The sequence below is a fragment of the Ursus arctos genome, unplaced genomic scaffold (assembly GCF_023065955.2).
Source record: "Ursus arctos isolate Adak ecotype North America unplaced genomic scaffold, UrsArc2.0 scaffold_32, whole genome shotgun sequence".
In the NCBI taxonomy this organism is placed as follows: domain Eukaryota; kingdom Metazoa; phylum Chordata; class Mammalia; order Carnivora; family Ursidae; genus Ursus; species Ursus arctos.
Window position 1 is genome coordinate 29,538,345 of NW_026623008.1, and position 26,559 is coordinate 29,564,903.

Consider the following 26,559-nt stretch of genomic DNA (forward strand, 5'->3'; position numbering starts at 1 on the left):
TTTTGGAAACAGGAGTTTCAGAAAACTCTTGGTGGCAAGCAGCCTGTGTATGATACCACAATTCGAACTGGCAGAGCCCTGAAAGAAAAGACTTTGCTTCCTGATGACACTCAGAAACTTGACAATTTACTGGGAGAAGTCAGAGACAAATGGGATACTGTTTGTGGCAAGTCTGTGGAGAGGTAAGTGTGAATATTTGCTTTGTGGCTCTGTATATTATCCCAAAACTAACAAAGACTGTTACTGGATTCCATAAAATGGCCATAAAGCTAATGCATCAATAATAGGTTTTGTGACATCTCAATATTTCTAGTTCATTCAATGAGAGTTATGAAATAAGTCGAATAAAATATTAAAATTCTCATTTAAGCTTGAATCCTACCGTATTAGAGGCCCGTAAACTCAAGTCAATAGCAACAGATTACTAACTCCAAATATTTGTCAATGACCAGTTTGTGATACTAACAGGTATCTCAGGCACTCTCTCACTGTGTCAGCGAGCAAAACCTCTGGATGCATCACCTCATTCCACGATCATAATGCCTGACTTTACTGGGTGGTTACTGCTGAGCACATGCCAAACAGATGCTACTAATTTAATCCTCGTAACAACCACTGAGGGGGATACTGTTATTCCCCTTTTACAGATGAGGAAAAATGATCATAAAGGGGTTTCTTAACTCCCCCACAGGGTCACTCAGCTACTAAGCAGCAGAGCCGGGGTTTGAAGCTATTAGATTTGGTTCTGTAGGTTGTACTTTTATCCACTATGCTGTGTAAGTAACACGGTACATTTGTATTATTTGTACTCCCTTTTTTTTGGATGAGGTGACTGAGGTTCAAAGAGGGGATGAGAAAGTCCTGGGTCACACAACTGGTGTAGAGCTAGGAGTTGCAATCCTGACTACAGAACGTGACCAAAACCATCATCCTCTACCTGAGTGGTGTAAAATGATTAACACAGATCTTGGGTCATTAGGGTATATCCTTGTGTGTAACCGTTGGACTCTTAAGGTGCCAGGAGGGCATCTGTACCACCTGCTACACTACACTTACTCCATTCTAGGAGTAGTTGGATGAAAAATGTCTAGGAGTATCTCTCAGTCACTTTTTACTCTTTGCAAACCAGTCCAGCATGGAGGGCCCTCTCTCTCGAGCTCAAGCAGTATTCCATTCCGCAGTCAGAACTGTGAGCCACCCGAAGAAAAGGGATCTCTGCAGACAGTGAGGTTTGTGTGCTTTTCTCAGGCAGCACAAGTTGGAGGAGGCCCTGCTGTTTTCGGGCCAGTTCATGGACGCTCTGCAGGCCTTGGTCGACTGGCTGTACAAGGTGGAGCCGCAGCTGGCCGAGGACCAGCCCGTGCACGGGGACCTCGACCTCGTCATGAACCTCATGGACGCCCATAAGGTGAGGGGCAGGAGCCAGGCCGCCTGGAGCCAGAGCCGGCGGGTCGTCCGCCTCTGCGGGCCTTCTGCTCATGCTCCCCATCCGGGGGAGAAAGGACGTCAAAATGAGCCTGTGTCTCCTCGTCGGAGAGACGGCCGCTCCTCACTCTGTGTACTTAGACTATTACTGGGATTCTGCGTCAGTCACACAGATTTTACCGATTGCTTTGATTCCGATTTGGCAGTGTGTAAAGTTCACCTTGGGGTTTTCCCCCCCTTCCTCTTTGTATCTCTCCATTGCGTCACACAATGAATTTAAACTTAGGAGCCCCTCAAGATATCCATTTCCACTGACTCCTAAAATGAAAATGAGTTCTTGTTTTAATTGCTTTTGGCCCTAGCAAGCCCAGCACCATGCACAGCAATGTTTATGTGTAACCTACATCTGTCGTGTTAACCTCCGTACTGTCCTCTTGTTTTAGCACAGAGCATTCAGCTTTACTTGAAATTACATCAAACTCTTACTGTGCACGTGACAGATGTGTTCTTACTTAACTCCCACAGTTCTGAAAATTTTGCTATGACATCATTCCTGTGTTCCAAGTTAGGAAACTGGGACTCCAGCTAAGTAACTTACCCAGGGCCATGCCACTTACCTTTAGAGCCACCTCTCCCGGTGGTTCTTTCTCACACATCGTCCCGCCTCTCTCTGCGTAAAAGACACATGACTGGAACCTACCGAGGATAAAGGAACTAAGAGATTCCTTTCCTCTGTGGTTTTGCTTTTTGGGTTCAAAACATTTCTCAGTAAATTAATTCCTCTGTTTTTCTTTTCTAGGTTTTCCAGAAGGAACTGGGAAAGCGAACAGGAACCGTTCAGGTACTGAAGCGGTCGGGCCGAGAGCTGATTGAGAACAGTCGCGATGACACCACGTGGGTGAAAGGACAGCTCCAGGAACTGAGCACTCGCTGGGACACTGTGTGCAAACTCTCTGTCTCCAAACAAAGCCGACTTGAGCAGGCCTTAAAACAGGTCAGAGACTTTGGTGGGGACAACCCAAGGGGGAAGATCTGAGCAGATTCATTCTTGTTTCTTTATTAGGATCAGTTCCAGCCAGCCTCAAAAGGAACAAAAGGTCAAACATTGATATTGTGAATGTTCTACAAGATTTTAACATCCATTTGTATTAGAGAGAAAAAAATTTCAGTTGGTTTTCCAGGATCTACAAATGAAAGATGACCTCTGTGGGGGGCCTTGATACGGCCAGCAGCGCCTATGATGCACTGAGTTCAGGCCCAGCCCCGTCCCTGGCATACCCCAGTGTTCAGTACCTGGTCTGCAGAGAAGTTCAGTCTCTTGTGCTTGGTTATTTCAGGCGGAAGAGTTTCGGGACACAGTCCACATGCTGTTGGAGTGGCTTTCTGAAGCAGAGCAAACGCTTCGCTTTCGGGGAGCACTTCCCGATGACACAGAGGCCTTACAGTCTCTCATTGACACCCACAAGGTAATCCAGCCCCAGGGTTCAGTGACCCAGGCCACCCACCAGGGTGAGGGCTGCCCACCACCAAAAGAGAGCAGCTTTTGCTTGGGAATTTCAGACCACACGTCAGAAGGACTGAATCCAGAATGGGCCCAGCTTACTGGTTTATAGTAGGGATGAGAGGCAAATCACCAGTGGGGTTTGTGACACCTTAAAGGTCTTTCATTTGTTTTTACAAAAGTGATGCATGTTGATAGAAAACAAGTAAAACAACATGATATCATATAAAGAAAACTGTGGACTAGTCCACCCTCTAGACTTCTCGCCTGCACACAGCTTGGTTTGGCTTTCTTTATGTTACCAGCTTCGGGCCCTGAGCCTCTTGCAGAATATGATGCAGTATCTGGGGCCATAATCTGTCCTAATAAAAAGGAAAATACTTCCTTTTTTACTTTTTGTGTTACCCACCAGGCGATTTTAATCTTGGTTTTGGCATTGGGTATTCTGTTGCTGGTATTTCTAAAGCATTACAGTGTTTTATAGTTGTCATTTGTCCAAGACAGTACTGTTTGTTTATACACACAGAAGTGAATTAAAACAGGATTTTTAAAAAGGGAGAAAGGAACTCAGAATAGGGCAAGGGTCACGCCCAACCTGGGAAAGGGGGCACCTGCCTGTGTCCTTCCTCATTCTTGTCGTCTGTAGCAGAGACAGTCATTCTTACGTAAACCCTTCACCTCCTCACATCTTTCAGAACTGGAAAGAAAGTACCAGAGACACCAGGATGGAGGCTTGTAGGGCCCTGTGTGAACACACACGGAGGAAAAAATACGTTGAAATCTTTCCCCCCTCACAGTGTAAACTCACAGTGCCGCTAGAGTAGATTTCTTCAGTTCGGGTTTTCAAATCTTTTTTGTTTAGGAGTTCATGAAGAAAGTGGAAGAAAAGCGAGCGGATGTTAGCACAGCGGTAGCAATGGGAGAGGCCATCCTGGCTGCCTGCCACCCCGATTGCATCACTACCATCAAGCACTGGATCACCATCATCCGAGCTCGCTTTGAGGAGGTGAGTTCCTGGTTTTAGAGGAAGACGACACGTGCCCCAGGTGGTGGGTTTATAGGGAAAAGTGCTACTGAGCTTTCTCCACCCACCCCCCAGATAAGGAATTTCTCCTCACTCTGGGTAGCTCAATAAGGATTAAGTTAGCATTTTAGTAATGATCGTTTTCTTGATAATGGAAGAATAGTGCTGGTGTAGTGATGTATTCATCGATGAATTCCAGCGGACTCGGTTTTGTAGTTTTCCCTCGTCCCGAGAAATCCTGTGTTTAACAGGGCGTACGTACTAGACTTGCTTCCAGGAGTGCTGATTGCATATTCCAGCTCTGTCACTACAGTAATTGTGAGGCCTCTCGAGTGCTTGAGTGGTCTTCCTCCTGAAGGTCATTGTTAGGATCAGATGACAAAATGGACTTTGGAAACAAAGGGATGTGCTCGACTGAGAGAGGCGATGGTTTCTCTCTCCCCAGGTCCTGACCTGGGCTAAGCAGCACCAGCAGCGTCTTGAAACAGCCCTGTCAGAACTGGTGGCTAACGCCGAGCTCTTGGAGGAACTTCTGGCGTGGATCCAGTGGGCTGAGACCACCCTCATTCAGCGGGACCAGGAGCCGATCCCTCAGAACATTGACCGAGTGAAAGCACTTATCGCCGAGCATCAGGTGTGGTAGTTGAGTTGGGCGGCCGCAGGCGTTCCCCACGTGGCTCATGGAGCCCATTCCTTTGCCCTATTTCTTTTTAAATGGCTATGATAAATATTCGCACAGACTTGGCAGCTTAAAACAACACATGTTTATTATCTCAGAGTTTCCGTGGGGCAGGAGTCTGGGCACGAGTCCTCTGGGTCCTCTTCTCAGGGTCTTATTGGGCCAAATCAAGGTGTCAGCCAGCACTGCAGCTCTCGACCAGGCTTACTCAGGTTGCTGGCAGAATCAGACTCCTTGTGGTTGTGGGACCTGGGTCTCCATTTTCTTGCTGGCTGTCAGCCAGGAGTCACTGGCTCCCAGAGGCTGCCTTTAGGTCTCAGCTGCCCGGCGCACTCACAGTGAGGCAGCCTAGGTCTTCAGCGCCAGCAGGAGAGGCCTCCAGCCTGCTCAGGCAGAACTTACATGGTAAAATGTAATCAAGGGAGCGATTCTCCCATTCTTTCCACAGGTGTGACCCTCCCTCAAGGGGAGGGGCTGATACAGGGCGTGTACCCCAGGAGTGGGAGTCCTTTGGGCCATCTCGGAAGTCAGCCAAGGTTTTACACCTGGGTGCAGAAAGATCTCTTGCCTGAACCCGGAGATGGGCAAGAACAGCACATCAAACTAAACCGAACGAAGGAAAGCTCAGTTGAGCTGTGTTCATAATATATCCTTGGGAGGCAAAGATGGTTTTTAACCATGATCATTTATACTGAATGCAAGCGTGGATCTTGCTTCTTGCTTAGTTATACTGTGGACATACAGTCTTTTTAGTGTATATGAATAATTAGCCTCACCCTTGAAAACCCCTTGTACTTGCTGTCAAGGTTGCCCACATTGACACCTTCTCTCCTGACTGAGAGATTATCTTCTTATTCAAGGCCACCCCCTCTCCCTTCTGTGATCTCCTCTTTTCCTTGTGTCTTCAAGCTCTCCAATTCTATTTGCTCTTTCCTCCAAACCTTCTAGACGTGTCCTCTCAACCTTGTGTTCCCTTTGAGTTACCCTCATTGTTCCTTCCCTCCTTTTTCAAACAAGCTTCTGGTCCCCTGTCTTCTCTCCTTGTTTCCCACTCACTCCCCAGGTCCCCGGGGGTATGGCTCCCATCCCCATCAGACCACTAATACTGTCCCAGTCACATCCCACGGGCTAAATCCAACTGATGCTTCCAGTCTTTGTCTTGCTTGACATGTGACAGAGTTGCCTCTTCCTTCCGAAAACTTCTTTTGACTTCTGTCCTTCCATCTTGTTTTTCTCCCGTCTCCCTGTTCCTTCTCAGTCTTTTCAGCTGGTTCCTCTTCCTCTCTCCACTTGTTAGTGTTGTGTTTGCTTAAGTTCCATTCTTGACCCTCTTCTCACACTGTTGAGGTCTTACCTAGTCCAACAGCTTCAGCCACTGCCTATAATCCAAACCTTTCTTGTCTGTTTCTTCATCTCCAGTACCATTATTTCCAGAAGTCTAGACGTACAGTAAACCAGAGGCACCACTGAAACTCCATGTTATCCGTGCCACAGCCTGCCTTCCTTTCAAGCCTGCCTCCTTGTCCACCCAGCTTCTGTGATGTGTCTGGGATGCGTGCCTTTCCCTACGCCCCCCACATCTGGCCAACCCCCGGGCTCTAGCTGTCCTGCTTCCAGAATTCGTCTTGGTTCCATCTTTCCTGCGCTGGCTCAGGCCCTCACCATGTTTTGCCTCAGTTACTGCAGTAGTTTCCTAACTCCTCCCCCACTACGTTCTGCCTTCTACACCGAAGCAGGAACCATAGCTCTAAAATAAGGATCTCATCAGGTCTCTTCTCCAAATCAAAATGGCTCAGTTGCCCTCCATTGCTCTCCAGATTAAATCTCAGTCCCTTAGCCAAACACAAGGCCTTAATGGATCTTTCTCCTGCCTACCTCTCCAGCCGTCCCTGCCGTCCTTCTGATTGCATCTTGGGCTCAGCTGGTGATCTGAAGGGCCCTGGCTCACTACGTCGTCAGGCTCCCTGGCTCTCTCTGCACCGTGCCTTCTGCTAAGACTGCCCTCCACCCAGTCTTTGGCCAGTTCTTCATCCCTCACCACTCCCGTGGGGCCCATCTCAGGCAGCTCTCCGTGGCACCTGAGCCTGTGGGGTGCTCATCCTCAGTCTGTCTTGGCCATCCTGGGTGGCATTCATTGCACTGACTTCCTAGTTTTCCTCACTCAGCTGTGAGCTCCTTGGAATCAGAAGCCATGTCTGATCCCTTCAGGTTTCCAGCACCTGATGAAGTGCCTTGCTCAGCTGTGTTTCCTGAAAGGAGTGAGACAGTGTACAAAGGCATCTGTTCCGTCCTGAGCTTGGGCTTTGTAAGAAGTTGCCTGATTCATTCTTAGTCCAAGAAAACACTGAAGTCTCTTCCCTGTTATTTGTGTTTGACAGACGTTTATGGAGGAGATGACTCGCAAACAGCCTGACGTGGACCGGGTCACGAAGACGTACAAAAGGAAGAATGTAGAGCCCGCTCACACCCCTTTCATCGAGAAACCCCGCAGTGGCAGCAGTATGTTTCTAGCCTCCTGTGTTAGGGTGTTTCATTCCGGCTGTTTGAAGATGAGCACTTTCCAGAACCCTGTCAAAAAACTTCTTTTTTGGGGGCACCTGGCTGGCTTGGTAGAGCGTGCAACTCTTGATCTCAGGGTTGTAAATTCAAGCCCCATGTTGGGTGTGGAGCCTACTTTAAAACAAAACAAAACAAAAACCTTTTCCATTTCCAAAAACTAGATTGGATTTGAACTAGAATATTTTTTTTTGAAACTCACTTTTCTTACACCAACACATAGTAACTATGTTCTGTTTTCTTGGACTGGCGTAAAGTTTTGGAGTTGTCAAGCGGATTGTTTTTGCAGTGGCCTTTCCATTGTTGCAGTCATCAGTGCTAGCTGTTTACATCTGGTTTGCACTGATTTAATTACCAGTTAAATCAGCTGCTGTAGAGCCATTGCTTTTTTGGTTGAGTTGACCTTTCCTCAGTTTGCGAAGGACAGAATAAATGGAAGATGTGAGACAAATACCTGCTGGCTGGGAGGAGGGGCCGGAGTTTGGAAATTAGTATGTGTAATACCCGAATGTTGCCAGGTCCCAGGTTTCTTTTCACATTTACTGACTGGATACCATTTTAAAGGTGTCCTGAGTTAACACATCCAGCACTTTCTCTTCGTGAACGGACAAATCCAGCTTTTCTAATCTTGCAGTTATTTTTCCTTTTAGGGAAGTCCTTGAGTCAGCCCACACCTCCTCCCATGCCAATCCTTTCACAGTCCGAAGCGAAAAACCCACGGATCAACCAGCTGTCCGCCCGCTGGCAGCAGGTGTGGCTGTTAGCGCTGGAGCGGCAGCGGAAGCTGAATGACGCCTTGGATCGACTGGAGGAGGTGAGGCCCTGCCATGCAGCCTTCCCTGGAGGGAGGTGACTTCTTACCTGAAGGCCCTCTTACTATGCTGTGTGCCTTGACCAACTTCTCTAGAAGTAGAAACAGACCAGGGTGAGCCAGTACTCTGTCCCTCAGGGCCTGTAGGAGACAAGCACGTGTGTGAGGAGACCACTCACAACAGGGTAGGTCACAGCACCTAGTCCATTTGAGGGTCCGGCCTGTGACCCGACCCTCCTCAGCACCTGGCTGTGATCAAGAATCAGGAGCATGACTTTACAAAGTTACCTCCAAGTGTGGAGCTGATCACAGTAACGACCATTATTGGGCCTTCTGTGTGAAGATATAAGCTGCACAATTATGAAATAAGGGTAACTTTATGACCTTGTTATTCCACTAGTCTTCACTAATTACGAAAAGCAAATCTATTTTGAAGTATCATTAACCAACCTAAAAAATATAGTACTACACATCCTAGTTTCTAAAACAAATCTCTAATACCTTTTATATTTTTTTCATTTGTGCGTATCAAAGCAGCTATGCCCGGAAGTGAGTGTTCTGTGTTTTTTGTTGTTATTTCTGTAGGTCAGTTGAGTTTTAAGCATATTTGGGTTTTGGCTTTTTCTTTTTTCCCTATTCCTTCCAGCTTTGGAGTTGAAAGGCCAGGGGGAAAACTGCTGCGCTGTCTCAGTCATTCTGAGTCTCCCACTAGCATAGTCCCAGCAGCTCAACATCACCTTGCGCACTGCACAGGCCTGCTGTTGTCTGCCAAAGCCGAACATTTCACATGGAGATCAGGCGGGCAGTTTGCCCCCTCTGGTGCCATTCCAAAGAAACACGCTTGCGTGCAGGGTTGGATTCTTAATGTTTCCAGCCAGAGCTCAAGTGATCTCATGGGAAACATGAGCCTTCCGACATGGGCCTCTGTGTGACCATAGTTCTTATCAAAATCACATAAGGGAGGAGTGCTAAGGACTTCTCTTCTGGGGTAGACTCCATCCCCTTACATCTAAGAAGGTGATCCTTTGAAAAAGTGCAAAGGGAAAGCAAGGCTGGCTCCACCCATTCTTGTTCTCTGTGCTCCGTATTTTCCATGGTGGTCGTTCAGTTACTGTTTTTCTCACTGCTTCGTTATACCACGGCTCATGTCAGTAATCATGGCTCTAAGTGAAGGACCCAGATGGTGCCTTCACCAAAGAGACAGCACGTGGATATCATTGTTGATGCCCCTCCGGAAGGCCTGCATGGCTTTACTGAATGTCTGAAACTTTGGGTATGCTCCGGGCAGGTTTGAGGGCCAAAATCATAAGTCTTGTTGACACCTACGATTTCTGTCTAGTTGAAGGAATTTGCCAACTTTGACTTTGATGTCTGGAGGAAAAAGTATATGCGTTGGATGAATCACAAAAAATCTCGGGTGATGGATTTCTTCCGGCGAATTGACAAGGACCAGGATGGGAAGATAACACGGCAGGAGTTTATTGATGGCATTCTAGCATCCAGTGAGTTCACTCATAGTTCCAGAAGTGGGTCTCACCTGGATTCCTTGCACTTGGTGGAAGCAGGTGATATTCTGGCTAAATAGCCTTTCTGAAGTTAAAGCAATAGTCTTATGGAAGAAGTAATGTGACTGCTTATTACTAAAATTGGTCTGTCATTTTGATGGAAAGAAGAACCTCGTTTTGCTGGAAATTTAAAAAACAAAACAAAACAGGTCTTATTGACACAGTGTGGCAAGTAAAACCCGTTTGAGTTATAGATTAAGGAGCCAACTTCGTGAATGCATGATGAGGTTCTAAGTAAAATGTTTGAGAAAATACATTTTTCATAATACCAGTTCCTGACATCTGTATAACAGCTTACAAAATACATGATCTCATTTTTAGCAGGAAAAATACTTGAAGCGTAAAGTAGCTAAGTGACTTGCCAGGATCACAAGGCACATCTCGCAGCTGTGCTGCCTTACACGGCTGGCCAGGACAGGCCTGTCTGCAGAGGTGATACTTGAGGGGATAGTTAGAGGCAAAGGGAACAGCAGGTACAAAGCACTGAGGTGGGCACGAACTTGGCATGTCGTCGGGATAGAAAGATTAACGTGGTTGGGATGTCGTGATTTAGGGGAGTGGCGAGAGATGAAGTTGGAAGGACCAGCAGCAGCCAGTTCGTGTGCGGCCTGGTAGGCCCTGGGGAAGAGAGCAGATCTAACCTCTTATTCTAGAGGCAGTGGGACAGTGAGAGGCCACCAGAGGTTTTCGCCTGAGAGGTCTGATTCACATTTTAATAAATCACCCTGGCTACTATAAATATTCATACTTCCTTTGGGAAGCAATTTGTCAAGAACCTAAGGCAGTTACTGAAACATAGAAAAACTTCATCCTATTCCAAATTGTCACTATCCTGAAATCATCGAAGTATCCAACAGTGGATAAGAGTAGATGAGTAATTCTTATGTTGGATGGTAGATCTGTGGGTAGTTTTAATATTATGTCTTTTGGTATATCTGAAATACTGTTTTGGGTTTTTTAATCGCATGGGGGTGGAGGAAATCTATAAGCAAAAACACCAAAAAACTTAACAGTGAGTAGTCTTTGTGTACTGTATCTCTGGGTGACTTTTTTTAAAAAAAATCTTCTCTATAACATCATATCTTCTAAATGAGCATGTAGTGCTTTTCAGAAGAAAAGCAAGACATAAATATTTCTTCTTTCAAGAAGTATTTGCATGCCCTCCAGCAACCCAAGTAAGCCCTCTTAATTTTCCAAATGTGATTACTTTTCTCCAGAGTTCCCTACCACCAAGTTGGAGATGACTGCTGTTGCTGACATTTTTGACCGAGACGGAGATGGCTACATTGATTACTATGAATTTGTGGCTGCTCTCCATCCCAACAAGGACGCTTACCGCCCAACAACGGACGCAGATAAAATTGAAGATGAGGTACGGAAGTTACTGTATTTGGAACACACTTTGACCGTAGTGGTTGGGCAAAATGGCCATATCAGCCCCGTGGCTTATCTGTTACAGGGTCATTATCTGGAGTCTGTTTGGGGGTCCTCATTTGGAGGATGCTGCCCCAGAGGATGTCTGGCTATTGAGCTCTCTCTTTCAGTCCAGATGACTTCCCATTCCAATGAGTCACATTTGTGTGGTTCCTCCAAAGTTCACAAACTTACAAACTCATCCTGGTTCATAGGGACCGTGTTGCTTAGAACAGACTCCTCTCTCAGACCTGGGCACCCCACATCAGGATCCAGGGGGAGTGGTCTTTAAAGCAAGCCTTTAAGGAGTAAAATGTGAAGTAATGTGTAAGATGATGTGTACCCACCAAGCTTTCTGCCTAGTTAAGGACTTTTTAACATTGGAAATCGCACCCATCACCTGGAAAATAGCAAATTCATTAGTAACACATGGAGATCCTAGGATCTGAAAAGGGAGATCCTGAAAAGGGAGAGATTAGTGGGTCAGGTCTTGGGTATGGCCCGGAACACCCCAGGACTGACTTCTGGGACTCAGAGTCTCCTAGATGGAAATTTAAATCAGTTTATAATTTGCTTTATTTGATTTGATTTTGACGCATATTAGCACATTTCTCTGAAGGAACTTGGAAGCAAATGTGTAACATGTATTAATTTGGAGTAAAGGATAAATGCATATATCAAAAGCCTAAAATACCTCAAAGAGATATAATGAAGAGCTTTCTGCTTACATGTAAAAATCTTTGTTTCTCTGAAGAGGAAGTCTTGTTTTACCCTTCACACTTTCCTTTTTTTGTTGTTTACAACCAATAGGTCACAAGACAAGTGGCTCAGTGCAAATGTGCAAAAAGGTTTCAGGTGGAGCAGATTGGAGAGAATAAATATCGGGTAAGGAAGAGAAAACCAGACCTTTGTGGTGGTGGCTCCTTCCACGTGGCCCTTACAGGTGAAAGCAGCCTGACGCCCCGCAGGCTGGGTGATTCCACCTTCCCACTGCCCGTGCTGGGAGGACCGGAGCCAGGGGGACTTAAGATGTGGTCTCTCTCATGTCTATAGATTCCAAATGTCAGGTGTCCTGTTGGGTTAAGCTTAGTGCCCTACATAATTCCACCCGAAAAATAGTACCATATTTAGCTAACAGTAGCTCGTACTTTAGTTCCAGTGTAGGAGATATTTCAGAATTCTCTCTTTGGCTGATCAGAGTCTTTAGGGAGATGGTGTCACCTGCGCCAGTTACCTGAAGACTAACCCATCACTCCGAAGTGCTGGTCAGTGTGAGCCTGAGTGGCTCCCAGGCTCCGAGAGGGCTGGAGGAACTCTCTCAAGGTTCCAAGGGATACTCTGTCTGCTCTGAGCTGGGTTACCAATAGGGCCTAGATGCACTAAGGGGACGCCAGGCTCAGTAGTCTTCCCTGGAAAGCTGTTCTGTGGGCATAATTTGACCATGAATTATGCTGTGTTTCAGCTGCTTTAGGACCAGGGTTAGGGGATAGAAGGAATCTGAAACAGCATTTCTAAAATCTATTTAGCAGTTTATCCGGATTCTCTAAAGTCCTGAGGAAAACCTAGGATTCGTAAAGAGAGTTCAGATTGTACAGTTACTTGCACCGAGTTAGAAATAGGAAAATCTAGGTTCCATTAGTACATCAGAATGTCTTCAAAGTACACCAAAACCACCCTTGGGCTCCTCTTAGCTGGGGAGTGTTGGGTGACTCTGCCCCTGTATCCAGCCCGGGGCATTTAGTAAATAAACTGTAAGCAATCTTGTGCTTGCTTTTGTTGCTTTTTATTTTCTTGTTTGTTTGTTTTCTAATTGTCTATGAGAGAAATGAAGTAACAAGAGCAATCAGTAGAGTGGAAAAGTTAGGTCTTTATAATTTGTAAAACCATGCCCCCATGGCAGGAGCTCTCGAAGAATATGCTTGAAGACTGGTAACGGGATTGCGTGATTTTTATTCCTTAGTGTTAATTTGACAAAATGTTCTCTCTTTTTTTTTTCTTCATTTCCTCCATCCTTTACTCTTTTGTCTGTAGTTCTTCCTCGGCAATCAGGTACAGTGTGCCTTGCAACATTCTCCTTGGTGGAAATGGTCTGTGTAGTTCATGCTGCCTGTTCTTTGCTGTGGGGAGAGGACCATGATCTGAAGCATGCCTGGGTCACATCTGGTTGTCTTACCAAGTGGAGAAACTGCTAACAGGGTTAATATTATAAAGCTGTCTTAGCAGCAACAGCAGCAGCAGGATATGTTTCTTTTTAAAAGGAGATGAAATTTTCTATCCAAAATTAGATTGGTGAAAGACAGTATTCTGCTGGACTGGTTCAGGGGAATTTGAAGCTATGGTATCAATCCATCCCCCTTCTTTTCAGAATAGGAAGTCAGAATAGCAGAAGGCATAGTTCTGTCTTTTGACAGATAACCCAAATTTTATAGCGTACATGAAATCAAAAAAGTCTTGGGGGTACTTAAGTACTCAGTCTGTTCAGGTACCTATTTACTTGTATTTATCGCATATTTTATAATTATGAGGTGCCTGAGAAGCACGGTATAACAGTCATGATTTGGTCATAGCTTGAAGTTTGCTACTTATGTCCAGCTAGCCAAACTCTAAGGGATCAATTTAGACTTGCAAGAAAAGATTGAATGCTTTTGACTCCACTTGGTAATTCTAACCTTATAGATCTTTTTGAGGGCTCTGGGGTCCTGTGTCTTCAAATGGAAGGAAGTTGCATGGGTTAAGTCTGTCTTGTGATGTGAAATTAGAAACACTAACAGGTGATTTGAGGCCCTTGATCAGTGTTAAGTCCCAGGCACTGCCATAATCATTCACTACAGTAACATTCTGGGCCAGTGGGAAGAACAGAGGATAGAAACGAAAGACAAGAACAGTCAAAGAGGGTTTAAAATATCATTGCAGCACAGTGCCAAGGCACACCTCCAAGCTGGGCCTGTTCCCTCATACCTGCATGTGGGGCCCAGGCATCCTCTGAAGTGGCACTGATGTCCTCGTCCGATGCCCCACTGACTGGCAGAGGGTCAGACGAGTTAGTTCCGATGTTGGAACAGAGTCATGGGGTTCATTTTGTGCACGAGGCACCTGCGACCTGAAGGCGCCCATGCTGACAGTCACACAGCTAGTGTCAGAACCACTGCAAGAACCCGGGTCACCATAAGGGGTTTTCCAGTTAAGGAAACCAAAGTTACTGTTGCCCTGAGACGTTTCCAGTATCTGCACCTCACGGACAGCCCAGCTCTGCCAGGTTTGCACAGGTCCCCGGTTTTGGGGCTGCTGTAGCCCCTTCTCCCACTCTCACTCTGGCCTCAGTGCCCCAGCTACTTCAGCTGCTGGCTTGGATCGAACCTCCTTTTCCCTACAGCTCAGCAGAAACAAGTTAGACTCTTTCAGAGAGGGCGTTAGTGAGAAGTTAAGGAGAAAAAAAGAGTGAGTTAAGTAAAGTAGTTCTAGAAGCTGACAGACACATAATCTACGGGACACAGTGACGTTAAGGGTAAATTCTTCTTGGAGTCGCTTCCTGATCCACTGTGGAGGACCTAGAGGCCCTTATTTCCTCCCTCTCCACCAATCCAGAGAGAACCCCGACTAGTGACTCGAGTGACTTGGGCCGTCCCTGCTCTTGGATGTGGCAGAATTCTCAACCTCTCCCCCAGGGCCTCCCCATTTTCTCTATTGGGCCAGCTTCTGAGGGAGGCGCCCTCAGGGGCCAAAGGGGCAGCTTCCTTCCCGGGACAGGACACTTACTCCCTCACATCTCTGGGCACCCACTTCAGTGCTTTTTATACTACACCGTGCTGTTGCTGTGGTCACTCTATAGAAAATCTTAACAACTGTGGGGATGAGAGATGTAAGACTCTTTCCATTTTCAAAGTAGAGGGCTGGGGAGGGGGATGGTGTTGTTTCAGTCACTTCGCTGCCTATGTAAACAGTGCACTTGAGCCAGTACAGGGTAATACCGACAGTTACCACAATTACATTAATTTTGAGGGAGGTTGGTTATGTGTCCTTGTCAGACATCTTTTCTGGCATTTTCAGTTTTTGTGCCTTGTTTCAGAGTTACGGTTCTCCTTTATAACTTGAGAAATCTTAATTAACTAATTAGTCCCTTCAACTCCTCCCCCTATGCCAACATTCTCCTTGAATTAAATAATTTTAGGAATGCTATTTCTTCTACCAGATGTTTGGATTTTGTTTTGGGATCTCTGCATGATTCCCTTTTGTTGCCTCTTACCTTATTTTAGGAAGAGGGTAATTTATGCAATGGGAAACTCCAGATGTTAACAGGCTGGGAAGCAGGGATGTTAAATTAGGAAAAAATAAATATCAGAAAGTCATGCTTGCCTTAATATCCCAAAAATGGTTGTTAAATACTATTTATAATCAGCATGGTTGATTACAACTTTAATTTTTTTCAACTAGATTTTAGTATAAATGCCACAGTCATTTGCTCAGCTGAAGAAACTTTTCTGCTTGGTGACATCACAATTAGAGAATACCGAGGGCTTATTTCTGAAGACCTTGTGTGGAAAATCAGATTTCCTTCTACGCTTGTAATAATAATGATGCTTGCAGGGGTTTCCTTAAGGCTTGAAATAGTATTTCCTCTTCTCCGTTTACCTTCCAAGCACACTGTATTCAGAAGTTGACATCCACTTTATATCCACCTTTTACGAAAGCAAACTAACATAACAATTTTACTACTGGGTTTTAATCCGGGCAGAATGTTTAAAAGAATCGAGGTGAGCTAACGTTTATCTGTCCTCTGCCCTCCCCCTTTTGGTGCAGGGGGAGGGGTGTGACCACCGAAAGTTAACTTTGTCCCAGTAGAAAGAATATCGACACCATTCTTTACCTTGATATCTCCGCTTTTCCATATTTTAAATTGTTCTGCGAAAATGCCAACTAGTGAGTTAAAATTCTCCCCAGAGTGTCAAATCATCACCTGTCTCGTCTGAATACAGTCTGCTCTGGGAAGGAGGCCTCGGCCTGCTGGAAGGCACGGTCACTCATCACTCTCCCCTTGGTCCTGCAGTTCGGGGACTCCCAGCAGCTGCGGCTGGTCCGCATCCTGCGCAGCACCGTCATGGTCCGAGTTGGTGGAGGATGGATGGCCCTGGATGAATTTTTAGTGAAAAATGACCCCTGCCGAGGTAAGGAACCTTCCTGAGCATGAATTAGACGCAAGGTACGCCCTCGCCACTGATCTTTCCTGCTTACACAAAGTGTCAGTAGTGTGTCCGTTTGGTTTTTATTTTGTTAAGCTGCCCAGATATCGCTCTACCAGCACAGATTAGAACTTTGGGGTGCCCAAGGAGACCAAGAAGAGAAGGCGGGAGAGGCTGATGCTGTCAGGGGAGACAGGTTTTGAGGGACACAGTAACAAGAATTAGGAATTTTTTGTTGTCTTCAAATGTTTCAGTTTGAAAGGTGTTCAGCCTAGAAAGAGCCTAATGAAGCCGTTGAGGTTCCTGGTTAGTGCTCCTGACCCCTCTCCCCGTAATTCCTATGCCGGAAACCTGGGGAGGGTGTTAGGCTCTTCCCATGCAGGGAAGGACTGGAGGCTCTCCCTTGGCCGGGAGAGGGGGTAAAGAACACTGAGCAATGAGCACAGACACCTGCGAGAGAGTTGATCACCGAAGCAAGACAGGGGGTATGAAACATGGAAGGGCAGGCCTGCCAGCCCCGCGGCAGAAGAAGAGAGGAACTGAGTATGATGCTTGCACCTGCAGGCACAGGTGTGTGAGGGCTGCCGCAGGGCCAGGTGATCGAGTTCCGGTGGCTCAGTCCTCCTCAACTGCGTCCTTTCCTTTTTCCTGTTAGCCAGCTGCATGTGGGTACACAGGAGGCTCCCCCACTGTCTGCCAGTTTGTCTTTCTTGACCGGTTTCTGCGTTTCCTGCTGTCTCTGTTTCTTTGTGTTTCTTTATTTTTTTTTATTCTAGTTCACCATCCTGGGAGTAAAATAAAGCGCTCTGATTCCAGCTCTTCGATTTCCAGTCAGTCTCCCATAGGTTGGCTTTTAAGCTTTGTCCCCCCTTCCCCACACCCCAGCCTGTTGAGAATGGCTTTGCTTCCTCGACTGTAGCACCTCTTGGCTCTGTGGTACCTGCTGCCTTCACGAATGCTTTGGAATAGCCAAGCCATAGCTTTTCTAACTTCTGAGTTGACAGAGCATAGAGCACTTCTGTTGAAACAGTGCCCATGGAATTTGTTCGAGTTTCTATGTATTTAACCGATACTTACATAGTTTCTTAGGTACTACACGCTGTTACAAGCAATTTACAAATAATAACACATTTACACTTGTGTGGGGTATAGATTCTATGATGGCCTCCATTTTACAGAATAGGAAATTATAGAAAAGTTAAACAACTTACCTAAGTACAGACTGGGTTCCAGTCCAAGACTAGTATGGCTCTGAAGTGTGTTCCTGATTGGGGAGCCGGGTGTCTCAGAGGCTGACGTACCCACCACCACCCCTTTCTGTGTGTGGATTGCTGGTTCAGCCTGCGTAACTTAATTGGTAAGGCGTATTTATAAACCTGGCAAAAATGTTTACAGTACAGTTACATAACTTCTTTGGAAGTGATTTATAGTCCTGTTTTGAAGTGTTTAGAGCTAAAGGGTGCAGTCCTCACATGAATTCAGATATACCATAGCTTCTCTTATTTTAAATGTCATTCCGCATTTACTCCAGTAAACAGAAGTAATTTTCATTAGTTTATATATATGTATATATAGTGAATTTTGAAAGTACCTGTTCTGATAAAAACTTGAAAGGGTTTAATCAGTTTTATAAGTTAATTGCAAACAATGCAAACTAATTTCCTTGATAGAACAGTCCTCCTTCATTGTCTTAGTCAGGAGCAGGAGCCATATATATGATTTTAACCATAACTTGGTAAAACAGCATTATTCCTTCGCAAATCTATCAGTAAGGTTTTGGGGTTTTTTTGTCCTGTATGATTGGACTAAACACACAGAGATGTTGCATGTGACGTTTTGGAATCTGGATGCCTGTTTGCTGCCTGCTATACTTGCTCTACTGACAATAACTTCATGCTCTTGGCCAAGGGCAACACTGCTTTGCTCTGTCCTTATGTTAATAGCTAAAAACTGGAATCCCGCCAGGAAGTTTGGGAGGGCCGCGTAGTACCTATTCTCTAAGGAACATAGTAGCCTTTTCAGGGTCCCTGGGAGCAAACAAGGTAAGGCTTTCCTCTGTGCCTCTCCAGGAGTATCCTCTAAGCACCCAGTAATCCCCTCGATTCCCCTGATGGCAAGAGGCCAGCACTCCCCAGCAGTCTTAGATGTCATAAGTCTGCCAGTGACAGGATGAGCATTTCTAATCAAGTACAAAGTTGCGCGAGGAGGTGAACACTTAAGGGCTGGGGTGGATGTACGAAGTGACTGGGGAGGGTATGGACGTCACAAAGAGAAAGGTGTCCTGGAGCTGTGTAGGATTCTGTGAGGATTCACATGGCTTCTAGAAGCACTGCCCGGGGCAGATTCTGTATTCATTTGCGTTGCATTTCCTTGACTGTGTGGACCACAGAGAATGCCGGACAGAGGCTAGAACACAGCTGACGGCAGTGTCACACCAACATGCTGGGCGTTTGTTGCCCTCCACACACTGTTTCAGAAGGCGAGGGGGCTCGGACTGCACAGTGCTCTAGCCAGATGCGTAAAGTGAAAATACTCAGCTGTTTGTTGCCCTCCACACACTGTTTCAGAAGGCGAGAGAGCTCGGACTGCACAGTGCTCTAGCCAGATGCGTAAAGTGAAAATACTCAGCTAGGTAGGTTCGTGACACTGCCCAGAATCGGAGGTTCAGCTCCTGAATTCATCCATGACGAAGGGGATCATGATGGTTTGGGTGGTGATGAAGACAGTACCTAAGAAATAGGTCTACCTTTATTTGAGGGTGTGTTTTTGAGCATTAGACAAATTAGTTCCCCCAAATAAGTGAAGATCTAGAAAACGTCATTTATGAAGATTTGAAAGACAGTTTGGCTGAGAACCGAATGTTTTTCTTTATTTTTTTTTTATTGTGGTAAGGTACACATAACATAAAATTTACCATCTTAACCATTTTGAAGTGTTCTGTTCAGTGGTTGTGCTACTATCACACATCCACAGGGCTCTTTTCGTCTTGTAAAACGGAAACTCTGTACCCATGAAACAGCTTAGAACTCGGTTGTAACTAACCAACATCGCGTGGCCAGCCTGAGTCCCTTAGAAAACAGCGGCCTCTTTGGTGTTGAAAAACTGAAATGGTTGCCTTCAGGGCCTGGCCTCTAAGATGTGATCTTCAAAAAATAATGGTCAAGTGCTTTTGGGAGACACTGGGTTAAAGCTAAGAAGGTTTCTTTACTGTAGAACTTCCCAGAGCTTACAAAACACTGATTGCATTAGGAATCTCCCAAGGCGGGGGGAGTGTTTATTGAATTCTTTTTGTAGGAACCCCCTTAAAAACCTTAGTTTGGGAAACTGCTATAAACAGTGGAAGACCATGGAAGGATTTTGAGCCATCAGAGTTGTCAGGTTTTTATTTAGAAATTCCATTTGGGGGGATGAGATGAGAAATGAGACCAGTTGGAAGCCTACTACAGCCATCCAGGGTAGAGGAGAGGCTCCATGAATCACATAAGTGTAAGGGGGTGCAAGGGGTGTGGGAATGCTCTGGGGGTTCAAGAAGGGCCATTTCAGAGTCTTCCTCTTGTATCACTCTGTTGTTCTTGTCTGGGAGGGTTGGTGCAGAGATAAACTATTAAATGTTTACTGGGCTTAAACTACATGTCTGAAGTTGGGTATAGTTCAGGGTCACAAGCAGTTCTTTTTGGGTGAACCCTCAGCTGAGTCATGAATTTCACTCATCACTGTTACCTTAGTGCTTTTGCTGTGTGCCCACCATCAGGCTGGGCACATTAGCAAACACAAGATAAATAAGTGTAAGCCCTGAATCAGCAGTTATTAGTGATGGAAAGTCTTACTGAAGTACCTGTGTTAGTGCTGAAGGGAGTTCTCTTGAAGAATCATTAGCATAGACACAGACGAAAGCACTGAAGTCCCAGAAGATGGATGAGTAGAGAACCCGGGTCCAAGGAATGAGCCGTGAAGGGCACATTCTGTTGGGGCCTGAGGAGGAAGGAAACAGCTTAGCATTTACAGACCACCCTGACATTGGGGTCAGCCTGAGGAAACTGAGGCCTGGAGCAGGAAGAGCTGGTTGGTCACTGAGCCTAGACTCTCACTCAGGTTGTGATACCCATGTCAGCCCTTTTTTTTTTTTTTTTTTTTTAAGATTTTATTTATTTATTTGACAGAGAGAGAGATAGCCAGCGAGAAAGGGAACAGAAGCAGGGGGAGTGGGAGAGGAAGAAGCAGGCTCCCAGCGGAGGAGCCTGACTCGGGGCTCTATCCCATAATGCCGGGATCACTCCCTGAGCCGAAGGCAGACGCTTAACGACTGAGTCACCCAGGCGCCCCCCCCCCCGCCGCCCCATGTCAGCCCTTTTAACCTGACACCTGGATATGTTATGTCAATGTAGTATATTGAGAAGAATTTGATCTCGGAATTTGGAACTACCCTGCTTGGACACCCATGCAACCTGATTTAAAATCTGAGTCTACCAAGATTACTCGGTTCCCTTGAGGACATGCAGGTTTGGGCAGAAGAGGGGGTGGGCACAGCTACCTCAGATCTGCTGAAGTCATGATTCCTGGCCAGAATGAAAAATCTTACATTAGAAAAGAACAACAAACGTTCTGTATATAACGATTGATTCCCTTTTCCCGAGTTTCACCAGTGGTCCTGTGTGTTCGGGTCTATCTAGCATAATCTAAAAAGTAAACAGTGCAGGATGGATGAGGAGGTAGGAAGTTATTGCAGAATAACACCTTTTGGTGAGAAATAACCTAAGGACATATTCCGGAGGAATTATTTCTTTTAAATTAGTAGTGTCTTTCACATTTAACATTTATGTTGGCCATCCTTGGAATCATCTGACCAAATCCAAATTTTAAGTTCTGGTCTTACAGCTCCAGAAAGCCATGGGCCAACACCCACTGGCCTTCAGAGCAGTTTCCAGATTGTTTCTACCCTGACGTTCCTCCCACTTGCCGTTGTCCCTCCAGCTTCTTGTTGCTTTCAGTTTTTGACTTAATGTTTCTCACTGGCAAGTTTTGTGCATGGTCTTCATCTTTCTCTCTCTCCTCCCACATGTTTACTTCTTAATGATTTTATCCTGATCTTTTATCCCGAGTTCCTGGACCCCTTCCCTCCGGATTATTATCAACTGAATTCAAATAGAAGAGTCTGGACGATGTTGATTTCAATGATTTTTTTCTCCACTATTTGGTTACTATATATCCTGCAAAATCTGAGCAAAAAGTACACATGTACTATGAGAGAGAAAAGAGGGGGTTTGATTTAACGTCAGAGGTTTGTGCACTGCTGCATCCGCTTTCTTTGACGTTGAGTTACGGTCTGCTTGCCCCGGGGCCAGTGGCAGGGCAAGAGCATTACCACAGAATGGCATGGTATTTTGTATATAAAGTTCTTGATCGTGACAGACCAAGGGGCTGGTTAGTTAATTGTCTGCTGTGGGTAAGAATCATGACAGACTGACAGATCATGAATTTCTGTCTACTTCAAAAGAATCCACAGATGGTACTAAACCTGTAGCCTCTATAACTGTTATCATGGGGTCAAGCAGCTGTATGACCATCAAAGATACATTTTTTTAAGATTCACTGACATTGTATGTGTGTATTTATTGCTTTTTTAGCACGAGGTAGAACTAACATCGAGCTTAGAGAGAAATTCATCCTACCTGAGGGGGCATCCCAGGGAATGACCCCTTTCCGGTCACGGGGTCGAAGGTCCAAACCGTCTTCCCGGGCTGCTTCCCCCACCCGCTCCAGCTCCAGTGCTAGTCAGAGTAACCACAGCTGTACGTCCATGCCGTCTTCTCCAGCCACCCCAGCCAGTGGTACCAAGGTACGTACCGACCTTCCTCGTGGCCTTCTTCCTGTTCCCGTATTTACAGATGGTCATCGTTGAATGTAGCCTCTGAACACCTCCAGCAAGGAGAGGAACGTGAGGACCTACAGACCAGGCTCTACCTACACCAGCCTTTCCAGGCCCCAGTAGATAATAGGACCTTTTAAGATTTTTACTCTGAAGGACATTTATTAAAATATGAACTCAGATCTTAAGTCAGAAACACTTTTTGCCACATATTTTCCATCCAGAGTTCCTAATTTTGGAAATCCAGGCATTATCTTTGCAGCCGAAGCTAACGGATAAGTTTGTTTTGATGGGTTACTTATGAAGAATGCTGTTGCCTTTCTGCCTGGTCCCTTTTATCCTGTTGAACTGATGCCCGTTTTGTTTTGTTTTCTGTTTCTTTAAAATTCAGTGTCTTCTATTTATTTTTCGTGTTCCCAATTTGCTTCCTTTCTGTTCCATTTTCAATTGTTCCCGTCCTTCCCTTTGGATTTCCGTTTCGCAGACTCCACTTCAGTTCTCTCGCTGTTATGACAAACCCTGGTTGGTAAACAGTAAAGCTGGCACCCCTGTCAGGGACAGCCATTATCCTGACCTCCAGCTGCCCAGCCCCGAGGTAGAGTATGGTTTTGCTGACTAAGGACACAGTCAAGAGGAGGCCCTCGCTAATGCCCAGACCTTGATCAGCTACTCTTCCTGACACAAGTCCATGCTCTCTTCCATCTCTATGGTGCTTGCTCTCACAGCTGATTCGTCTAGTCAAGTGTTTTTCGGGGGTTTCTAACTCGGACTCACCAAAACTGGAGATAAATAAAAGATGCCTAAAACCGGATTGTTTAACAGCTTGCTAACAGTCTTTAGAATGATGTTTTCTCCCAGGGTGATAAACAGTGGTCATTCCTGGTGATCTGTTTATGGATATTATTTATAAAACTCAGGCCTCTTGGAGTCTCCAAACACGAGCTACACAGACGAGTTACGAACACTTGAAATTCAACTGTGGTGCATGTTCAGCCGTGTTCTATCTTTGCTTAGAACAGAAGAGTGGCTGGCGTCCCCTGCCCTGAGCCACTTCCCCAGGGTGGTTGGTATCGCCAGACGGGTCTGAGGCATGCGCGCTGCCTACCTCAGCCACGCCCCGTATCAGTGGTCACTGCTCTGAAGCTCAGATTTTAACTTCTGAATTTCTTGGCCTCGTCACTTGGGTGTCCGAAGCCTTGATCTGAATACACTCGCTGGCAGTTAAGCATGTTTGAGTGCAGCCATTAAAGTGCCCGGAGCATTTTTGGAAGAGCAGTGTTTCAGAAACAAATCACAGGCCACTGGCTTGCCTGAGAGCAGGAAGATTTGCATTCTAGCTCCGGCTGGGAAATACTGGATTCTTGTGCCTCAAGAAAGTGGGAAATGTTAAGAAGCCAGTGCCTGTGAATGGGCTGCTGCTTTGGGATTCATCTGCTCCAAGCTAAACCTCCAGTTCAGAAATCTGTCCGGTTTAGAACATGATCTGGGGACCTGTTGCCAGCAGAACCCCAAGACTCAACATGCTTACCTTGCTTTTCTTCTTCCTTAATGGCTCCAGTTTCATGAAAGTCTCAAAAGTTCTAAAATTTTAAATGTTTTAATTATGAAGTACAAAATACTCACAGGATTCAAATAGACCGGCCTTTTTGTTTTGTCTTAAGGTTTTACCTTTTGTTCATTTCGAGGTTTCACCTTTCCTAACCTGTGGGTGTTGCACAGGCCGCATCCTGACGTGAACTCCCAGCCCAGGGGCTCCGGGGCTGCGGTCTTCCCGGCGGCCGTGCGCACGAGCGGTAGCTTCTGAAACTGGTGCTCTTCCTCCTCTGTGGGCCAGGAGGGTGTGTGCGTGAATGTTAATCACTTTCTGCCGCTTCTGCTTTTCCTTTCTAAATTAAAGACATTCAAGAAACACAATGAAACAGGTTGCTTTACTCTTTCCTTTTGTATGAACATCTTAAAGGTCCTGGAAAACAGTTTACACAATTCAAAAGAAAAATTAGAACAGTGTGTTGTGGCCTGAGTGGTATTTAAAATAGACTTAAATTTTCCTTCTCCAAATTAAGTCTACTACTATTTAAAAAAAAAAAAGAACAGGCAACAAAACCAAAACAAAACACCTACACTCAGTGGGAAATGTTGCTTCTCCCAGTAGCAGTAACAACGGGTATCTGTCCAGCTCTTTTTCCACTAGGAAGTGCTTCTACACACGATTTATTCGTTCAGCAGGTGTTTATTGAGCCGTCTTCTGTTCCAGACTCGGTTGTAGGTGCTAAGGATGGGACCACAAACAAAACAAAGGCCCTGTTTTTGTGGAGTTAGACTTGAATGCAGGTGGGGCTGCAAACAAGGGTAGGCGCGCCAGATCCTGAAGCCCGGGGAGGAGAGCAAGATAGGCCGTCTTCAGGAGTGCGGCAAGGCCTCTCTGATCAGCCATTCCAGCCACGCCGCCCGGAGGAACGGGAGACTGAGCCACGCAGATACGGGGTGGCCCAGGGGATTAAACAAGAGGGAGTGTGGTTATCTCCATTCTTTCCAGTGAAGAAATAGATCTTGGCTTCACTGAGGTTCCTGCACACACGCATCTAGTGAGAGAGGCTGGAGTGATCTTTGCATCTCCATGCTAAATATTTAGGGCTAGAACCCATCTTTCAAATTTTTAACCCCAACACTTTGACACTTGGGATTATTTGGATTTTTTTTTTTTTTTTTTTTTTGGCCATTTCTAGTGGAAATTTGTCAGTAACATATTTGTCAGTAAATTTCTAATAGAAGTTTAGAAGACATTGTGAAATTTTAAATTGGAACATAAGACCTTTTGTGTGTTGGAATTATTAAAATATATGACCTCGGACCCTTTGAAAATAAATCTTTGTTTTCCTGGACTTTTAATTTGCTTTCCAATCGAATAGATGTGAGGAGGCTTAAGTAGACCTTTTTAAATTGAATTTCAAAAATTTTACCTAGTAAATTTGACCTTTCTTTTTATTTTTTTTTTTTTTAAGGTTATTCCATCAACAGGCAGCAAGTTGAAACGACCAACACCAACTTTTCACTCTAGTCGAACATCCCTTGCTGGTGATACTAGCAATAGCTCTTCCCCAGCCTCCACAGGTGCCAAAACGAATCGGGCCGGTAAGTACCTGTCCCCGTCCATAGGCTTTGGGGTGCACAGGGAGGGGGAGTGGCCAGGCTAAGAATTGGGGAACAGCAGCCTCTGGGCAGTGCCTCACTGCTCTCCAAAGAGCAAGTAATGAGAGCAGCATTAGGTGTGATGTCCAGAGAGCCCGGCAGATTCTCTGCTGCCCTTTCCTTTCCCTCCCACTACTGTAGCTAGCTATAGCCATGTCTTTTGAGAGCAGAGGCTTCTATGGCTAAAGCCGGGCCCCCTGTTCTGGATCAGGAATGACCATGTTTGAGAGAATGCAGAAGGCAGGAGGGGCCTCCTGAAGTGGGCCTTCCTCAGAAGGCCACTCATTATTGGAACTGGCAGTTTGCTAGTAATTTTTCCAACACTGTGTTTGTGATAGCTGTTGGCAAGCTGAGAAAGTCAGAGAAAGATCACATCTGTTCACCTGTTGATGTTCTTCATGGGAGCCTACGAATTGGCCTCATTTGGCCTCATTTCTGGCACTCTTTTCGCCTGTCCCCGACCCCATGCCCTATAGCGGGCTCTCCTCTGTGCCCAGGTGACTGAGCAGTCCTGCTTGGCACCACTCTGGGGGCCACGCGAGGTCATGTGCAGCTGAGAGAAACTGGCTTCTGATCCTCGGGAGGCAAGCTTCTCAAGGAGAATCAAAAAACCAGAAAAGGTTTCAAGCAACTGCTGTGTAGATGAGGAGATGGGGGGTCCAGAAAGGCTCTGATTTGCCCGGGGTCACACAGCATATCAGGTGGTTTTGGAGTCAGAGCCCTGACCACTGGGCACTTGTTCTCGCTGTCCTCCATGTTATCTCTATTAAGTCTGCTGCTGTATTCTCGAATTCCAGACCCTAAAAAGTCAGCCAGTCGCCCTGGGAGTCGGGCCGGGAGTCGGGCCGGGAGTCGGGCCAGTAGCCGGCGAGGAAGCGATGCCTCTGACTTTGACCTTTTAGAGACACAGTCTGCTTGTTCAGACACTTCGGAGAGCAGCGCCGCAGGGGGCCAGGGCAACTCCAGGAGAGGGCTGAACAAGCCTTCCAAAATCCCAACCATGTCTAAGAAGACCACCACTGCCTCCCCCAGGACTCCGGGTCCCAAGCGATAACACTGTACAAGCACCCCCAAGCCTCTATCCACTTTGAAGCCTGCTCCGTACATTGGGTGTATATTTATTCTGAACAGGAGAAGTTATATTGTTAAAAGTGTAAAAGAATAATTGTGTTATGAAGCTGCCTTATTTTTTTTTTCTTTTTGTAAGTTACTATTTTCATGTGAATATTTATGTAGATAAAATTTGCCTCCTGGTAACCCTGTAATGGATGGGGCCCAGAAATGAAATATTTGAGAAAAACAAGTGAGAAGGTCAAGATGAGAATGTGTATTAAAAAAAAAAAAAAAAAAAAA

At 45.8% G+C, this 26,559-nt stretch overlaps 1 protein-coding gene across 28 annotated transcripts in view; it reads left to right on the plus strand.

The window, feature by feature from the left end:
* Nucleotides 1-26,559, plus strand: part of MACF1 (microtubule actin crosslinking factor 1) — a 328,942-nt gene extending 302,383 nt beyond the window's left edge. For 16 of the 28 annotated variants that reach the window (XM_044390486.3, XM_044390500.3, XM_057305202.1 and 13 more), the window contains 18 exons: nucleotides 13-182; nucleotides 1,249-1,408; nucleotides 2,225-2,419; nucleotides 2,763-2,891; nucleotides 3,789-3,932; nucleotides 4,396-4,584; nucleotides 7,008-7,128; nucleotides 7,836-7,999; nucleotides 9,336-9,498; nucleotides 10,779-10,933; nucleotides 11,785-11,859; nucleotides 13,006-13,023; nucleotides 16,019-16,136; nucleotides 16,928-16,996; nucleotides 21,776-21,987; nucleotides 22,502-22,612; nucleotides 25,020-25,149; nucleotides 26,004-26,559. In XM_044390486.3, the coding sequence (XP_044246421.2) occupies nucleotides 13-182; nucleotides 1,249-1,408; nucleotides 2,225-2,419; nucleotides 2,763-2,891; nucleotides 3,789-3,932; nucleotides 4,396-4,584; nucleotides 7,008-7,128; nucleotides 7,836-7,999; nucleotides 9,336-9,498; nucleotides 10,779-10,933; nucleotides 11,785-11,859; nucleotides 13,006-13,023; nucleotides 16,019-16,136; nucleotides 16,928-16,996; nucleotides 21,776-21,987; nucleotides 22,502-22,612; nucleotides 25,020-25,149; nucleotides 26,004-26,260 (2,580 nt within the window). In that variant the 3' untranslated portion in view covers nucleotides 26,261-26,559. The remainder of the gene's footprint in view (nucleotides 1-12; nucleotides 183-1,248; nucleotides 1,409-2,224; nucleotides 2,420-2,762; nucleotides 2,892-3,788; nucleotides 3,933-4,395; nucleotides 4,585-7,007; nucleotides 7,129-7,835; nucleotides 8,000-9,335; nucleotides 9,499-10,778; nucleotides 10,934-11,784; nucleotides 11,860-13,005; nucleotides 13,024-16,018; nucleotides 16,137-16,927; nucleotides 16,997-21,775; nucleotides 21,988-22,501; nucleotides 22,613-25,019; nucleotides 25,150-26,003) is intronic. The other 12 variants (XM_057305204.1, XM_057305205.1, XM_057305206.1 and 9 more) reach the window with 6 other exon arrangements.